Below are 18,898 nucleotides of genomic sequence, written 5' to 3'. Positions count from 1 at the left end.
TATTTTTCATAAACTCAGACTTTTAATATTACAGAGACAATATTTAAAGTAAATCCATCAACAGATTCTCCAGAAAACTTTCAGCTCAAAATATTAACATGTAAATGGCAAAAAAAAGAGGAACAATGAACAGAACATTTTAGGAACGGTGTAGGAATAAAACCTGTATAATTTTATACATACAATAATGCACCAGTCCTCGCTTCTAATGAATTTGCATAAAATAATGAATATTGATTCGTCAGGTTCAGGAGTGAAAGCAAGGTAAAGGAGTCCTTGATTTTTATTTATTTTTTCGTTCATGGAAAAGCGCCCTCTGCAGGTCTGGATGCTTGTCTCTGGCTGCCTTCAATTCCTCCTGAGTTAGAAAAAAAGACAACAAATTTAGTGCATTTAATATATCAAATAAAAGTACAGCTTCAAAACCTTCACTATGCAAAAGCAACTTGTGTGTATTTTTTTTTTGTAAAACACTCAATTTGACGGGAAATATTCCACACACATACACTACGTGGACACATTTATTCATTTAAGAAGATGCTTTTATCCAACCGACTCTCTGATGGGGCTGGGATTCAACCCCACAGCCTTCGGGTTAATAACTAACTGCCCCAAATTCACCATAATTACTCTTCTGAATGAAAAACCCACAGCATGTTATTATAAGGTAAATACTATATTATTTATTTAGTTATTTATTGCAAATATAATCAGAGATGGCTGGCAAAGTCGCTGTTTTTGTGGCACTAAAGTTGTAAACATCAAGTTAAGAAAATAATCTGAAATTAGACATCGTTCTCCACACCAAAAATATATTTCCTTATGTCACGTATGTCAAAGTAAAGTGAGGAAGTGAAAGCTATCTTCAGTAGTGCGCCCTCTGCTGGCTTCCCATTTCACAACGGGGGAAAAAACTGAAATGCTACCGGACCGGAATCACTGAATAACTAACAAACGCATACTTGCTTCTAAATTAAATGATGAGCTCTGAATAAATCACTATCGACCATCGTTATAGAATAACAGCATATTTACGAAGGTTAATAATCTCAGGTGGGGTCCTTTGACCCGCTAATCACTCGTACCCAAGTTATGCCTTTGTCGTAGAGGAGACACATCGGCTGCGTCACCTCTCTCGTTGATGTAATGTTGGTAGCGATCAGGTTCCGGATGAAAGAGATACGGCGTGTAGAAGAAAGCAGGACCTTCCTAAAATAAATAAATGAACAAATATCGAGTTGTGGTACTCATTTTCTTATCCACAGCATCCCTGTGCATCACAGAGTCTGTATTTGACTGTTTATAGCTGCTATAACGTAAGCGCTGACGTGTCATTCTTTAATACATAAAAATGCGTTTTTTTCCACAAACTACACGCTCTACACGTATTTAAGTCGATCTGGGAAATGATTTTTAGTAGGTTTCGTCCTCACCGGTCTGGACTCCATCAGTGCAGCCTGGGGAACGTAGGGAAACCCGACGGGTCCGAGTGGAGGTGCGCCGAAGCTGAACAGGAACGCTGGATGTGTGTAGGCGTTGGCGTAGTGGGCGTGCAGGTGGAAGGGCATCGCCATGGCTAGATTATTCGAGTTCACTGTGTTCAGGGGTATTTCTGATACAAAGCAGTCCAATGGCAAATGCCCTGGAAAATACATAATACAGAGATTCTGAAACCAATAAGTATATAAACAAACTGCAGCTAGCAGATACATCCAAACTGTAATTTATATTCACGTTAACATCCAGTTTAGATGTTTATGTATTTATCACCAGTGAACCTACAGAACCTTACAGAATTACTGGCACACATCATAAACATTTTCAAAACATTTCACTCCAAAAAACAACAACAGGGAAAATAAAAACTTTTGCGCTTAAATTATCCTCATGTAATAAAATTACTATTTTGAAAGGGTGCCAATAATATAAAACTAGTGAAACCTTTTATAGTATCTCTATACCTTTAAGCTCATATCACTATATAAATCTCTTTATATAAAATCCATATTTTGTGTACATTTTTTTCTCAATATTTCTTCCACATTTTGTGTAAATTAGTTAAAAAGCATTTTCCTTTTTAACTAAGAATATTTTTTACTTCCACCCTCAGGCTTGATCCCATATATTAATATTTTTATATTTTTAATAATAAATTTGGATTTTATTAAACTTTAATTAGCAAGGTTTTTTTTCTTATCCCCGATACTGCTCTGTAGAAAAAAATATATATTTCATGGATCTACTCAAAAAAATGAGACATTATTTCAAGAAATATTACTGATTAAATATTATTGAACATGTGTGAATTCTGACGATTTAACAAATTAATTTATTTAATTTGTTGTTATTATTTATTATTATTATTTATATAATAATAATTTATATATTTATAGAATAATTTATATATTATTTAAATAATAATGTATAAAAAAATCACAAAAGAAAAATGAATGACATTTCTTAGGTTTAGATAAAGTTAATTTAAAAGGATTTATTTGTATTGATTCAGGAAATTATTCATTGAAACTTATTCCATTCCACAGTGACCACGCCGAATAAAAAAAAGCAAAACTCCAGAAAATCTGAAATTCTTTACGATTTTAACGTCACAATCACACTTTTCATGTTTTTTTAAAAGTATTTTAATGCTCCTGCTTTTGAAATATAATATTTTTTTAATCATGTATTTTTAAGGAATCATGTTTAAACAGGATTGCACTTATTATTCTTATTATTAATAATAATTTTAAACAAGATTAAGTTGTATAAAATATAAGTATTCATAAATACATGCACTTCTCGTAAACGTTTTTTTCTTTGACACTTTTTGTAAAAGAAAGCGTCGCTAGCAGGTCTCACTCAACTGACTAGCCTTTATGCTAGCTGTTTTTATAACACGCACGTGCGTTACACAACCATCTTCTAATCAATTATTATTAGCATTGTTATTTTTTAACTGGTTAGATTAGACCTTATTAGATATGTAATTTACTTCAGAATGTTCTTTACCTCTTAAAATCGCGTTATCTTGAGTTCCATTCCATTGGTCAGAGGAGTTTTGCGGGATCTCCGGACTTGTAGTCGGATCGCGCGCGCCGCTCGCCTCCGGTACCGCCACCTCGAACTCCGTGTACGTTTTGTCCTCCGTGTCCGTTCCACGCGCCGCGCTCTTTGTGACGCGCTCTGTGGCGCCGGATACCTCTGAGGAGGCACCGATCCCGTTTCCATTTTCACCGGCGGCGGCGGCGGCGCGTCTCTGGCGCTCCTGCGCGCGCTGACCCTTTCTGATCCCCTTCTGCCTCGCCATGATCCTCGTGCGCTCGGAGATGAGCGTGCACTTCCAGCAGCTGCACTGCGAGAACCGGCAGCGGCCTGCGTGACCCTTCAGAACCACTACGAAGCCGTGATTGCGGCATCGCGCGCACTTCGGGGTCCGCGAGACTCTCTGGCTCGAAACGGTTTCCATTTAAATGAATTATTTAATAAGCATGAAACAGTAGCGTTAATGGTGGATCGAATTTTTAAAGCGACCTAACAATCACTCAGTCAGGCGACGGTTAAGGAGATGTGACGTCAGAGCAAACAATGTAGCGTTTTTTTGTTGTTTTTTTTTGCGCGTGGGAATATTGAAATTCTGTAATTCCCGGGGGGGGGGGGGGGGGGGGGTCCAGCTCCATGGGGCCTCCAGCTCCATGGGGCCTCACAAATAAAAGTAATAAGACTTTATAGGCGAGTAAATAAACATACAACACTACAAGATTAAGAGATGTTTAACATGTTTATACACTCTGAAAAGGGTACCAAGGGTACTTTTTGTACCTTCACCCTACAGCCACAAGTCATTAGTGTCGCTAGTTTTGCCGCCTGTCAGAAAAATCGTAATTGTGAAGTGAACGGCACGATAATATCGAAATCACTACCCAGGAACTCGTATTTTTCAACGAATCCCTGACGATTTCGCACTGTAACGGTTCAGTTCTTTCAGTAGTTTCTTTCAGTAGGACAAAAACAAACGTCTTGTCGTTGATGATACAACCCCCCCCCCCCTCCCCCGAAAAGATTAAAGTTTTCTTGCAGTGCCCATTTTCCCATTTAAAACCACGTAAACACACAACACCGTGCTGTAGTTACGATCTGCAAATTTACGACCCCGCACAAACTTATGAAACTTTAAAGGCAGCTTTTGTAGCTTGTGGGCGTGCCCTGTCCTGCTTGTTTTTTTTCTTAGCTTCGATGAGAGATGTGTAGCCTACAGCCCACTACACGACTTGTACACACCCCTTCTGTTTAAAACGTATTTAAGTTTGATTTAGATGTTGAGTGCTTGGCTTCGTGGGAACCCTGTCCAGGGTGTACCCCGCCTTGTGCCCAATGCTCCCTGAGATAGGCTCCAGGTTTCCCCGTGACCCTGAAGGAAGGATAAGCGGTATAGAAGATGGATGGATAGATGGATGGTGCTTGGCTTCGTGCTAGCTTCGTGGACTGTACTAGCTACGTACAGTACACTCACCAAAAGCACAGATGATCTCTTCTACATCCTTCCATGCTTTATTCTTCTTTTTTATTTTTCTCTATACACATTTAATAAGACAAGTTATGTGCAAAATATAACCTTAAAATTTTATTCATACCAACAAGGCTTATCCAGCATGTTAGGTTTCACAGATATTCCTTTATTATCACAAAGCAAATCCTCGACAGTTTTCATGAAGGGACTAACATTTGCCAGACACCATACACTACGCCATACACATTTCAGGTCAAGTTTAAACTTATTTAAATAGTTGATTTTCGTAAAAATAACTAAATAAATAAAATAATAAATAAATAAATAAATAAATAAAAATGATTTTAAAAAATCCATTCAAACAACATGGGGTGTGCAAACTTTTGCACGTGACTGTACTTTCTGCATGGTTGATGCAAAGGGAAGGAGGAGTTGGCTGTTTATTTATTTAGTTATTTCTGAAGCCCAATTAGCTGAGCCTGGGACTTTGTCCACTGTAGTAAACCTTAACATTAAAGGGCAGTGATGTGTAAAGAATGAGAGTGTGGCATTTTCACTTGGAATAATAAACACTCCAGAGCACTGATAGGTGAGCAAATCCAGATGTATGATGTTCTGGCTGTGGAGCTCTCAGCTGCTCAGTGCTCTCCCCAACCCCCTGTTTACCCTGTAATCAAATCAGAGCTCAGAATTTACTGCCTTCATTTTAGTGACAAATTCATTTTCTTTATTTTTCCCAGCCAGATCCATGCTGCTTTGAAGTTCCAGGACAGATAAGACAGGACAGACTAGGGAAAAAACAACAGACAGGACAAAACAAAACAGAGTGGAAAGACTGACCAGGCAGATATAATGGCCATCACAGGATGAGGCAGACAGCTGAGGACAGACAAGACACAACAGGACAGAACAGAAGAACCTTCAGGAAAGAACAAACGGGTGACAAACAGGTCAGGACAAGACATGCAAGACAGATATAACAGGAAGTTATAGAGATTATAATGGAGAGTTTTGGACAGAGGACAAAACACACAGGATAGAACAGAGAGGACAGGATAGGACAAAACAGACAGGGTAGGACAGAGAGGACAGCACAGAGAGGACAGGTTAGGACAGAGGACAGGGTAGGACAGAGATGATAGAATAGAGAGGACAGGTTAGGACAGAGATAATAGAACAGAGATGACAGGACAGAGAGGACAGGTTAGGACAGAGGACAGGATAGAGAGAACAGGTTAGGACAGTGATGATAGGTTAGGACAGAGAGACTTTATAGGAGAGTAAATAAACATACAACACTGCAAGATTAAGATATAGCAAACATCTCCGTAACATGTTTATACACTCTGAAAAGGGTACCAGAGGTTAGGACAGAATGTAACAGACAGGAGAAATGGACAGGATAGGGCAGACACGATAAGAAAGAAGAGACAGCTCTGGACTAAACAGACAGGACAGAAGGAAACAGACTCCAGATCTACCCGATTAAATGAAATTAATTTACACCTGCTACTTATCTTTATATCAGTTTGCCAGTATTTATAATTGGTATACAATTAAAAAAAAAAAAAAAAGATTTTCATTTGAATTAGCCCATGTTATTTGTTATTTCATTCCAGTTGAAGATTAACTTTAGTTTTTGTTAACTTCAGATGCCAGATGAAGACAAGACTGCTTTAATAAACTGTACTATTTACAGTAGAGCTGTAAGAAATATTTGGTAATGTCCTTATGTGAAAATGTGAAATAAAGCACGACATGATCTTTAATTTGATCAGGAAAGTGTGGTTATCCCTGTCCACGCTGATAAATAACTACAGTGAAGTTGTGTACATCTCTACCTCATTTACAGTTTTACTGCAGGATTATATGTGGATTATAGAGAAATGTTCCCTGCAAACACTAACAGTAGAACCTCCTGTGAGCAGTAATCACACTCTACATTATTCATGGCTGCGACTCAAACAGACACACACATATAAATAGCGCACTATGTAGGGTGTATAAGCGGGGTTTATTTATACTTGCGTAGTGCGCTTAGTGAAGTGAGCACGGTACTGTTTGGGATTCGACCGTTTGGCGTTGAAATTTAGAATTTGTGCGAAACCACGCCCACGTGTGTAATCGTCACTGCTTCAAATTGGCAGAGAGAGAGAGAGAGAGTGAGAGAAAAAAAAAAAGGTGGAGGAGACGGAGGTCTATCCGGGATTTCTCCCTTTGTTTTGTGGATGAACGCTGTGAAAACGCGATGTGGACCATATTAGGACGAATAATATTTTTCCACTTGCTCACCGCGCAGCCTTATTTCGGAAAAGGTTCGTTTTCATGGCAACAGAAAAAAAAGAAATTATGATTTGTAAAACATGGATAAATAAATATATAAAAGATGGGATTTTTGGGGGGGCTTCTTGTAGTGCACGTGATGGTGAAAATAAATCTATTTCAACCATTTATATATATATATTTATACATTTATTATATATATATATATATATATATATATATATATATATATATATATATATATATATATATATAGCTGCGCGTTAAATTGCTAGTTTGAATCAGGGTCTGTGCACCTGACGTGATTTGACACTTCAGCGTTATTGTTCTCAGAATTTCTCCACGGAAATATTAAGCATACGCGTTAATGTTTTTATTCATTTTGAACAGATATCGTAACATGACATGACATTTTTATTAAGAAAACGATATCGCGTGCAGTGTGGCTTCACCGGGTTCCGTCGGAGCTCCTGAGGTAAATTGTGACCGTTAGCCTGCTAGCTAAAGCCGTTATGTAGTGGAATGGAGAAGGTCTCGCGCCGTAACTGCGCGCGTGCGCCGGCGTTCGCGTTTGAATACATAATTTAAAAAAAAAAAAAAACTACCCGGGTCGCCTTTTAATTCACTAATTAATTGATTGATTTTAAACAAATATATATATTGTTACGCGGTTTGTATTTGGGAATTGAGCAGGGTCCGAAACGGAGTGCGAGGACGGACAGTTTCAGTGCAAGAACAAGAGGTGCATCCCGACTATATGGAGATGCGACGACGACGACGACTGCTCCGACAACAGCGACGAGGAAGACTGTCGTAAGTATCGGAAAATCTTAGAATGACCCAATTAACCTTATTACGTCTCTACCCAGGACTATCCTGATTGCGTAGTACCTGTTAACCTCAGGCATGTTGTTCAGTTACTCGTTTTGAAGCGCATTATATTGTTAATTAGTTGATTAATTAACTGACAATCAGTCGCAGGAATCTGGGCGTGGCCTGGGAATGAGAACTGGTGTTTTGTAATTGTCACTTAATGTTGAAAAATAAATAAATACAGAAAATATAGTTTAGCAATTTCCATTTTATACTGCGTCACTCCTAAGTAAATATGTTCTATATAATTAAAAATTTTTTTTTGATGACTCATCCTGTAGTAGTCTTGTGTTCATCCAATAAAACTCTAGAACGAGTATATGTCCCGCTCCCAGGGGTGTGTCCAGCTCTTTGTAATATCATAACGCTCGACGACCTCAGCTCAGGCGCGTGTAACGCTGTAACTCGCAATAATGAAAGTGGACATGGGTTGGTGCGTTTTGACCTTTTAACACCACGACGTGAATCGAATTCGAAGTGTCGTTAAGCGTTACGTCTTTTTCGCTGTTCACGCCTCTTTTAAACCATCCATGTCATCGATTCGCTAATCGGACCGGACAGAGTAAACAAAACGACGAAACTTTAATGCAAAACATTTGAGGAAATCCTGTTGTTGTTGAAGTCGCATGAAGCAATCCCGTAATATTCCGTTTATTCATAAGAACATGATAGGGAATCCTGTACGAGATGTAAATTCCCGCTTTGATTTCCCCAACTAGGGGTCGGTTGATTTTTACAAACGGGACGGGTCACGAGACAAACTCGCAATCTTCTCTAAAATTGTTTCGTGTAATTATTATACACGTAAACACTAGAAACACTGAAGACATATTTTGCTGATATTTTTGAACCGTTGCTAGGCGTGACAGTCAGGCACGCCACGTTTAAATGAACAGCGTATGTGTTTTTTTTAGTTTTTTTTTTAGTGTCGAACAGACAGATTTCCCCGTTCGTCTACCTCCGCTAAACATGCTAGCGTTGTGTCTCAAATCGCGCTAAAATTTTGCACGATTCTAGAGCGTTATTGAGCACTAATGCTAACCAGGTTTCTTATCATAGTTGGTGTATTTAATTTTAAAAAGCTCTGAAGTCACTTTGAAACCTACCGAAAGCTTTATGTGTTCTCAATTTTCTAGGTTTGTAAACAGTTTTGAACGTGAGGTCGGGGTGTTCGATTTGAGACGCAGATCATTACCGCAGTCAAGACGATCGCGGTGGGATGTTTGAAGAGAAAACCTGTGATTATTTAGTTATTGTAAAATTTTCAGATGTTACAGTAGTTCTGTATTACACATCTGGGGGGGGGGGAGATTCATGTCCGTTTCGGATCGTTTGCCTAAAAAGTTTTGCCTAAAAAGTTTGAGAACGCTAAAATAAAATAGATTTATCCGGAGATAAAACGTTAGTTTTGTTTGGTTTCAGCCATTATTTAAAGCAAGGTTAAACATGCTGTCTCATTTAAATGGAGTTTCATCACGTTAATCGTCATGGTAATGGCTTTGGCATTCGCTTGGCACTCGTTTAGCTCGGCGCCAACTGTTTAGCTTCTTTTACATTCGACATTTCTGGGGTACGATTAAGATTTTATCACTCCTGGGTCACGTATGATTCACGTGATGAGTAGAGAGAGTATTTTCCTATGTGTTCTCTTTTTGTGTTGCACGTCTATCTCATTTTCCTCCTGCCCTCGGGGTAATTGTGAAGCGATAATCATGACAGGTGTCATTTTACACTTGGCCTCAGACGTCCTCTTCTTGCCTCTCTGGAGCACGCGGTCTACGTTTGTCTGGAACAAAAACAAACAAAAGAGCGGAAATCTTCCCAACTTAATCAGAACACTTCATTATGCTGAGATTATATATTTATTTTTTAAAAAATAATTCTGTCAGGATTAATTATAGTGCCTGGAGACCTCGTTCGTAACGTGTGTGAATTCTCTACGTCGCTATTTAAAGCTTCTGTTTGTCTTTTCCATGAAAAACACATCTAAAGCACTTTTTTATTTACTCTGAAAACATTTTAAAATATGTTCTGTAGAATCTTTTTCCATTCATATGGCAGACCCCTTATGCTCATGAATATTCATCAGATTACTAATAGCATTCTTAATGAAGGGGAAAAGACTTTGCATGTCAATACAAGCAGATGTCTTCTGTCAGTCCTATTCGGGCGGGGTTAGTTTCACTGGATAACGTGATCTTCTCCTCCCTGATAAAACTCGAATCTGCTGGACGGCAGCAGTTAGTTACATTAACTAACCCTAACTTTAGACCTTTTAAGATAAGCATGTTTATTAATCAGTGGTTTTGGCTGTTGATTACGGAATGGTTACATTGGAGTATTTAACAGTTCAGCTTCTCACCTCGTTATTAAAAACAGTTGTTTACATGACAGTCTGTTATGTCTCAGAAACCCCACAAAAATTTCGGCATTGGGAAATGGAGATGTGATTTTCTCAGGCTGTAGTAAGTTGTGTGTAAACGTGTTTTGATCAACCATTAAGTGCATATCGTGTTCCTGACGCAGCTCATTTGCATTTAGTGACGCCCACAAAACTCCATAAAAGGTAATGTGCACAAAGAGCTGGGAGCATGAAATGAGCGATCAGGGTAAAGGCTGAAAAACAGAAGTGGAAGTTATTTTGCCTCACTTCTAGGCCAATAAATATAATCGTTAATTTTTAATATTGGTGGTGATGATGATGATGATAATAATAATAATAAAATAAGAGCGCTAAATCTTCCATCAGCTGAGGTGTTTGTGTATATCTTACGGCTCTGCACAGACACAGACTGGGTCTGTCCTCCGTTTATACACTGCCTTTTTTCTTTTTTTTTTAAATCATAAATGAATTAGTTTTATTCGTCTTAATTCATGGCTGTGTGTCGGCTCGCTTTCTTTACTTTTTGTTTTCTTTTATTAATGCCAATAAAATAAAGTGCCTGGTTTTCACTAAACATTCTGGATGATGCTCTTGGTCTCTGAGCAAGTGAACTAGCATGAGGATGTGTTCCACAGCTCTTCTGTACCATAGGTCTCTCTGGATATGGGCGTCGGCTAAACGCTGTAAACATCCTAAAAATAGAGTTTAAAAACCTGCAGTATGTTTCAGATATAAAAGTGCAGTAATCCACGCAGGTTATATGACCTGAAGTCGAGGTTTACGTCGTCTTCTGCGGACACTCGGCAGCGTTTTTCAGTGTGACGTTCTCGTGTAAGTGCTCGTACAAACTATTCACAAATGAATCTGTTCGTATTCAGCTCGATAAACGAGGCTCACTGTCTGCACTTCTACTTCCACTTTGTTTGCTCTAGTACCCCATGTCTGTAGACTAAACACACCTCAAACAAAACCCCGCCCACAGACTTACCTTTCCACCTGCAAGCTTATTCAAGAGCTAGACCACTTTCTGGCCACGCTGTGTGTGTGTGTGTGTGTGTGTGTGTGTGGGTGTGTGTGTGTGTGTGTGTGTGTATGTATGTGTGTGTGTGTGATGAATACGTCTCACCACACTTCCTGTACTCCGTGTGACCACTTGGTAGATTTCCAGCTATTAAGAGCAGCAGGTTACACACACATTACAACATGGCGACTGTCCAAGCGACTCTCGCTGTGGGGCTTCACACGCTCTTATTATCTCACACACTCGCACACACACACACACGGCTTAAAGTCTGCTGTACGTTTGAGCTGAGGGAGTCGGGAGATGAAAAGATCCGAGCAATACGACAATAAAATATCCATATTATGATTTAAATTAGACACGTTTCTGAAATATCGTCATCTTGTTTACATTTATTTAAAAAAAAATTAATTACAAACTGACTGGAAGCAGCTTATTTGATGTTGAAAGGTCTAGAATTGTACTTAAATAGTATTCTTTCTGAGTGTAAAATATTTCTTCTTCTTCCTTATAACAGGTTTTTAAAGATGCAACACTATGTTGTCAGTTTGTAAGCAGACCTGAATGTTGTGTATGGTAGAAATGCCTTCGAGGATTCTGATATGATAATTATCTCAACGGATGCTTTCCAAAACACACGCAAACTCTTCTGCAATGCTAATCTTGTTATTAGCATTTAAACAAAAATGAAGATGTTAGTCACGCTCATAACACCTTTAACACCACAGCGGAAAGTTTATCCAAATGGTTTCTGAGGGAGCGAACAGACAGCACTTCGTCAGCAGACGCGTTCAAGTCTTATTTTCCGCAGTCCAGATTCACACGCTTCATTAGCTCGTCTGTTCAGCCGGGTTAATCGGACCTCTGGGTGAGAAGGACATGAGACACCGAGGCTTCCGCTTCCCACTCAGCCTCGCTAACGGATTCCTGATTCATGGTCAGTTTATCAGCGTCTGCGGATCTGTATCCTGTAGCTTTTCGACAAAAAAGCTGACCTTTCCCTTACGCTGTAATCCCCTGACATTCTGTTCTCTCTCTTGCCACCGTCTGCTTCTTCTTTCTTCATCTCTACGGTGGTCCGAAAGTACAAAACACACCAGCACCCCCCAAAAAAAACAAAAAACAAAAAAAACCCCAACATCAACTAATCTGGAAAAAAAAACAGCAACGTGAAAGGGCAGGTCTTTATAGACCCCTCTAAAAGAGACCTTGGTTAGTAAGCTAGTTGATTCACTAGTTATAGCATTATAGTAATATTATAATCTGACTGAAGAATCAGTCAGGAATTTTATACATTAGCTAAAATGTTACCTAGTTATTATTATGGATTACTGCTAAAATAAATCAGGCTGAACCATGGTGTATCTCTAGAAGATCCTTATAGCTTGCTGTTCTGTCAGTGTTGACCTAGCATAAACGTACCTGAGCGTTTATACTGGAGAGAGGTGTCTGTTTGCGTTCACGATGTAATTACAATGTGGAGGACTTTGAAAAGTCGTGTTTAAAAGCTGAGGTGCTGCTCAAACAGACGAACAAAAAGATTTCAGCTAGATAAACGTGTCCACGATGGCCAACTCCTCAGTAAGAACGTGACCTAGACATCTAGTAGATTTTATGTGAGATACGCAGGTTTGTTAACGCGATATCAATTCGGCATGTTTGCTAACCCTGTTGAATTCTTAGCTAGCAAGCCGAATTCACCATCACAATTAGCTAATTGGCCGAGATGTAATGGGTGCTGCGGGGAAAACTGGAGCTCCTCGAACCAACATGATCACTTCTAACTGCCCGCAAAGAATTCCTTATTATGAATTCCAGCTTACGTAAGTTCGGAAAGGTGTCCCATCTGAAAAACGAACACTTTTCCACCACAACAGCACAGCGTTTTCGAAAACTCTAATGTGTGTCCATGAGTCCTCATAATCACCAGATATCATCTCAGGATTATTTTAAAACCTCCTCCGTCGTCTTTCATTCTCATTCATCCGAGAGAGAGCGAGGAAATGATCCGACTAGTGCAGAGATATAAATAGATCGGGTTTAACGCAGCGCCGGGTGAGATCTCGCTCAGAGAGGATACACAGAGGCCACGGTTTATTTACTCCATCATCATGGAGGTCGAGTGGACGATGATGATGATGATGATGATGATGATGATGATGATGATTATTGCAGGAGTGCAGCATTTATTCTGAAAGAGTAGGGATATTCCGTGTTGGTTTGTGTATACTGTGTACGTGTCTTTTGTTCATGCTGAATCACAGAAAGCCAGAGAAATATTAAAGCATCTCTGTTCAGAGAGCCCACGATGTGGAGCGTGAGCCAATTGCAATCTGAGCGATTCATGTAATCTTCCCTCAGGGTACAGCTCGCTAAATAATGGGTGAATTTTTAATGTTCGCTTTATTATAAATCTGAATAGTAAATTAAGCTCTCTTGACTTTTTTAGCTCTTAGTTAGTAGCTAAATGTTAAACTCGTGCAGCTCGTCACTGGAAATGATTCGCTTTAACGCAACACACGCACATTATTTGTAACCAAAAAAGCCCAAAAAACATAGTCCAGAGCTGTCCATCCACTAATGTCCATAAGATAGCATGAATGCTTTGCTGAGAAATTTCCTCACTTCCTGAAATATTTCAGGAGTGAGGACATAAATGATTTCAGTTGTCTACAAAGTTTGGTCTGAGTATGTTATGACTTGCCCCCACTTTGGTGACATCGCTGTCAAATTCGTTTACATGTTATGGATGCACTCGTCTCATCTCAGTCTCGTGAAAATTTGGACAATTTAACAAGATTGGACAAAATTTGTCAGAGAAGAACAGGAAATAAACATGTTAAAAATGTATGAAATGGTTGGGAAAAAAATCCAAATGTCAGAAATGAGCATCATCGTATACGCTGAACTCGGAATGACCCAAAGAATCAGAGGAATTTCTATACTGTGCTGCAGAGTTGCTATTGAAAACACATGTACAAATTTGCTCTGTTGGTGGTGCTAGAGTGCTTGAGTGGCATACACCAACATTGGTGTGTAGATAGCTGAGGCTGTCCTCCATCACTGGACCAACTTTCATAAAAAGCATGTGAAGCGTTCTATAAACAGCTGTAGACGTTCTTGTGGAATAATAATAATAATAAGAAGAAGAAGAAAAACATACAATTACAACAGGTTACTTACACACCTTTGGTGCTTGGCCCCCTAATTAAATACAAAATCTGTCCACAGTGTTAGTGTCCACAGTATTAAAGTTGTGTTTTCTGAAAATAAATGACATTTTTGGATTGAAATGAAACTTTTTTAAAATAAATATCCCCTGATACATTCGACACATCTGGTTTATTATTTCCCTTAATGGAGTCATTTCCTGAGTGAAAGCCTCAAATTCCCAGAGAGACTGAATATTGATTATCCAGTAAATTGTAACGGACAGACTGAACCGACCACGGTGACGTTTCCCTTCATCCCGCTGCTCTGTTTCTGAGGTTAAACTACAACACTATGATAACTGAATACGTTTTCTTCACGAGTGTAAGTTTATTTTTGAATATGAATGAGATGGAGGACACACACCTGGTTCGGTTCTCTAGAACACCTTGTTACGAACCAGCTGCTTTCCGTTCTTAAATGGAAAGCAGAAAATCAAGCAGAACGCTTCAGGGCCCGGAAACGAAGGCAGCGCGATGGAACGACTTCGCCGTACGCTAATGAAAGCGGAGGGAATAGGATCAGTGAGTAAACGATGTCGTGAGGGTGATGTTAAATTAACAGGGGAGAGCATGACACCGTCACGCTAGTGAAATTACACCCCCAATTCCACGTGAAGAAACGTAGCGGCATTAACGCTAATTACACGTATAGCATTCGCGAGCTCAGCGAACTGCCTGCTCTGTTCATGTTGTGTAAGCTGCTCTCAGCACCAGTGGGACTGGTCTGAACTTCTGATCAGCTTTTCGTTTTTTACTTCAAGTCGCGTATTCATTCACCACCTGCTCGAGAGGAAGGACAACAAACATGGCTTCCTGTCAGAGATGAGAGAAAAACACTGATGGAAAGAGAGAGAGGCAAAGAGAGTGAGACAGAATGAGACATGGACAAACAGAGAGCCAGGCAAATAGAGTGAGATAGAAAGTCACATGGGATGAGGGACAGGCCGAGAGAAAGGGAGAGAGAGACAGAGAGACACAGTTGGAGAGTGAGACTGTCAGATGGAGAGAGCAAGATGGGCTGAGAGTGACAGAGATGGAGAGATAGACAGGCAGATAGAGAGATACAGGCACTTGGGGGGGTGGCAGATGGAGAGAAAGACAGACAGTTGGGGGGGGGACAGACAGATGGAGAGAGACACAGGCAGTTGAGGAGGAAGAGAGACAGACAGATGGAGAGAGAGAGAGAAGGATGGAGAGAGAGACAGGCAGTTGGGGAGAGAGGGAGACAGACAGATGGAGAGAGGCAGTTGGGGGGGCAAGCAGTTGGGGGGAGATGGAGAGAGAGACAGGCAGTTGGGGGGGGAGAGACAGGCAGTTGTGGGGAGGGAGAGAGAGAGACAGGCTGTTGGGGAGAGCGAGAGACAGACAGATGAAGAGAGAGAGACTGACAGATGGAGAGAGAGAGAGCGAGAGAGAGAGGGGCAGTCGGGGAGAGAGAGAGAGACAGATGGAGAGAGAGAGACAGACAGATGGAGAGAGAGAGATAGGCAGTTGGGGGGGGAGAGAGACAGAAGGATGGAGAGAGAGACAGGCAGTTGGGGAGAGAGAGAGACACAGATGGAGAGAGGCAGTTGGGGGGGCAAGCAGTTGGGGGGAGATGGAGAGAGAGACAGGCAGTTGTGGGGAGGGAGAGGGAGAGACAGGCAGTTGGGGAGAGCGAGAGACAGACAGATGGAGAGAGAGACACGCAGTTGGCGGGGGAGAGAGAGAGAGAGAGAGACAGGTAGTTGGGGGGAGAGAGAGAGACAGACAGATGGAGAGAGGCAGTTGGGGGGGCAAGCAGTTGGGGGAGATGGGGAGAGAGACAGACGGATGGAGAGAGAGAGAGAGAGGCAGTTGGGGGGGGAGAGACAGGCAGTTGGGGAGAGCGAGAGACAGACAGATGGAGAGAGGGAGAGAGAGAGAGACAGGCAGTTTGGGGGAGAGAGAGAGAGAGAGAGACAGAAGGATGGAGAGAGAGACAGGCAGTTGGGAAGAGCGAGAGACAGACAGATGAAGAGAGAGAGAGACTGACAGATGGAGAGAGAGAGAGGGGCAGTTGGGGAGAGAGAGACAGATGGGGAGAGAGAGAGAGACAGACAGATGGAGAGAGAGATAGGCAGTTGGGGGGGAGAGAGACAGAAGGATGGAGAGAGAGACAGGCAGTTGGGGAGAGAGAGAGACAGAAGGATGGAGAGAGGCAGTTGGGGGGAGATGGGGAGAGGGACAGGCAGTTGTGGGGGGGGGGAGAGTGAGACAGAAGGATGGAGAGAGAGACAGGCAGTTGGGGGGAGAGAGAGAGACAGACAGATGGAGAGAGGCAGTTGGGGGGGGCAAGCAGTTGGGGGAGATGGAGAGAGAGACAGGCAGTTTGGGGGGGGGGACAGAAGGATGGAGAGAGAGACAGGCAGTTGGAGGGGGAGAGAGAGACAGAAGGATGGAGAGAGGCAGTTGGGGGGGCAAGCAGTTGGGGGGAGATGGAGAGAGAGACAGGCAGTTGGGGGGGGAGAGACACAGACAGGCAGTTGGCGGGGGGGAGAGACAGGCAGTTGGAGAGAGAGAGACAGAAGGATGGAGAGAGGCAGTTGGGGGGGACAAGCAGTTGAGGGGAGATGGGGAGAGAGACAGACGGATGGAGAGAGAGAGAGAGAGGCAGTTGGGGGGGGGAGACACAGACAGGCAGTTGGGGGGGGAGAGAGAGAGAGAGAGACAGAAGGATGGAGAGAGGCAGTTGGGGGGGACAAGCAGTTGAGGGGAGATGGGGAGAGAGACAGACGGATGGAGAGAGAGAGAGAGAGGCAGTTGGGGGGGGGGGGAGACACAGACAGGCAGTTGGGGGGGGGGGAGAGAGAGAGAGAGACAGAAGGATGGAGAGAGGCAGTTGGGAGGGACAAGCAGTTGGGGGGAGATGGGGAGAGAGAGAGAGACGGGCAGTTGGGGGGTGGGGAGACACAGACAGGCAGTTGGGGGGTGGGGAGACAGGCAGTTGGGGAGAGCAAGAGACAGACAGATGGAGAGAGAGACAGGCAGTTTGGGGGAGAGAGAGAGACCGACTGATGGAGAGAGGCAGTTGGGGGAGGGAGACAAGCAGTTGGGGGAGATGGGGAGAGAGACAGGCAGTTGGGGGGGGGGGAGACAGGGAGTTGGGGAGAGCGAGAGACTGACAGATGGAGAGAGAGAGACTGACAGATGGGGGGAGAGAGGGGGGGGGGGCGCAGTTGGGGAGAGAGACAGACAGATGGAGAGAGAGACAGGCAGTTGGCGGGGGAGAGAGGGAGAGACAGGCAGTTGGGGAGAGAGACAGGCAGTTGGGGAGAGAGAGAGAGACTGACAGAGAGAGAGAGAGAGAGACAGGCAGTTGGGGGGAGAGCGACAGGCAGTTGGGGAGAGAGAGAGACTGACAGATGGGGGGGGGAGATGGAGAGAGAGACAGGCAGTTGGCGGGGGAGAGAGGGAGAGACAGGCAGTTGGGGAGAGAGACAGGCAGTTGGGGAGAGCGAGAGACAGACAGATGGGGGGAGAGAGAGAGAGACTGACAGATGGGGGGGGGAGAGAGAGAGAGAGAGAGAGAGAGAGAGGCGCAGTTCGGGAGAGAGACAGGCAGTTGGGGAGAGAGAGAGAGACTGACGGAGAGAGAGAGAGAGAGAGACAGGCAGTTGGGGGGAGAGCGACAGGCAGTTGGGGAGAGAGAGAGACTGACAGATGGGGGGGGAGAGAGAGGGAGAGGCGCAGTTGGGGAGAGAGAGACAGATGGGGAGAGAGAGAGACTGACAGATGGGGAGAGAGAGAGAGAGAGAGACAGGCAGTTGGGGAGAGAGAGACAGACAGATGGAGAAAGAGAGAGACAGATGGAGAGAGAGACAGGCAGTTGGGGAGAGAGACTGACAGATGGAGAGAGAGACAGACAGATGGGGGGGGAGAGAGAGAGACAGATGGAGAGAGAGACTGACAGATAGAGAGAGAGACAGGCAGTTGGGGAGACAGACAGAAGGATGGAGAGAGACAGACAGATGGAGAGAGAGACAGACAGATGGAGAGAGACAGGCAGATGGGGAGAGACAGGCAGTTGGGGAGAGAGAGACAGGCAGATGGAGAGAGAGAGAGACTGACAGATGGAGAGAGAGAGACAGGCAGTTGGGGAGAGAGAGACAGACAGATGGGGAGAGAGAGAGAGAGACAGAAGGATGGGGAGAGAGACAGGCAGTTGGGGGAGAGACAGGCAGTTGGGTAGAGAGAGAGACAGACAGATGGGGAGAGAGACAGGCAGTTGGAGGGAGAGAGGGGGACAGACAGATGGGGAGAGAGACAGGCAGTTGGAGGGAGAGAGGGGGACAGACAGATGGGGAGAGAGACAGACAGATGGAGAGAAAGACAGGCAGTTGGGGGGAGAGAGAGAGACAGATGGAGAGAGAGACAGGCAGTTGGGGAAAGAGAGACAGACAGATGGAGAGAGAGAGACAGACAGATGGGGAGAGAGAGAGAGAGAGAGACAGGCAGATGGAGAGAGAGACAGGCAGTTGGGGAGAGAGAGAGACAGGCAGATGGAGAGAGAGACAGGCAGTTGGGGAGAGAGAGACACAGATGGAGGGAGAGAGAGACAGGCAGTTGGGGAGAGAGAGACAGACAGATGGGGAGAGAGA

The 18,898-nt window shown here is 43.0% G+C and overlaps 2 protein-coding genes across 3 annotated transcripts in view; one reads left to right on the top strand and one right to left on the bottom strand.

Annotated features, from left to right (window-relative positions):
• Positions 1-272: 272 nt before the first annotated feature.
• LOC108268280 (doublesex- and mab-3-related transcription factor 3) lies at positions 273-3,549 on the bottom strand. The gene is made up of 4 exons (XM_017473141.3): positions 3,010-3,549; positions 1,434-1,642; positions 1,086-1,209; positions 273-358 (listed from the first exon to the last, which is right to left on the bottom strand). The coding sequence occupies exons 1-4, from the start codon at positions 3,464-3,466 to the stop codon at positions 300-302; spliced, it is 849 nt and encodes a 282-aa protein (XP_017328630.1). The 5' UTR covers positions 3,467-3,549; the 3' UTR covers positions 273-299.
• A 3,109-nt stretch (positions 3,550-6,658) lies between these two features.
• Positions 6,659-18,898, top strand: part of LOC108267490 (low-density lipoprotein receptor-related protein 8) — a 33,268-nt gene continuing 21,028 nt past the window's right edge. For both annotated transcript variants that reach the window (XM_053681155.1, XM_053681154.1), the window contains exons 1-2: positions 6,659-6,822; positions 7,484-7,603. In XM_053681155.1, the coding sequence (XP_053537130.1) occupies positions 6,756-6,822; positions 7,484-7,603 (187 nt within the window). In that variant the 5' untranslated portion in view covers positions 6,659-6,755. The remainder of the gene's footprint in view (positions 6,823-7,483; positions 7,604-18,898) is intronic.

This window comes from Ictalurus punctatus, chromosome 7 (assembly GCF_001660625.3).
Source record: "Ictalurus punctatus breed USDA103 chromosome 7, Coco_2.0, whole genome shotgun sequence".
Taxonomy (NCBI): domain Eukaryota; kingdom Metazoa; phylum Chordata; class Actinopteri; order Siluriformes; family Ictaluridae; genus Ictalurus; species Ictalurus punctatus.
This window is presented reverse-complemented; position numbering and strand designations above follow the sequence as displayed.

Coding starts and splice junctions, on each gene's coding strand:
- LOC108268280 (XM_017473141.3), bottom strand. CDS start 3,466: ATGGAAACCGTTTCGAGCCAGAGAGTCTCGCGGACCCCGAAGTGCGCG. Junction 1,643..3,009: donor AGATAACGCGATTTTAAGAG/GTAAAGAACATT, acceptor TGTATTTTCCAG/GGCATTTGCCATTGGACTGC. Junction 1,210..1,433: donor CACTGATGGAGTCCAGACCG/GTGAGGACGAAA, acceptor TATTTATTTTAG/GAAGGTCCTGCTTTCTTCTA.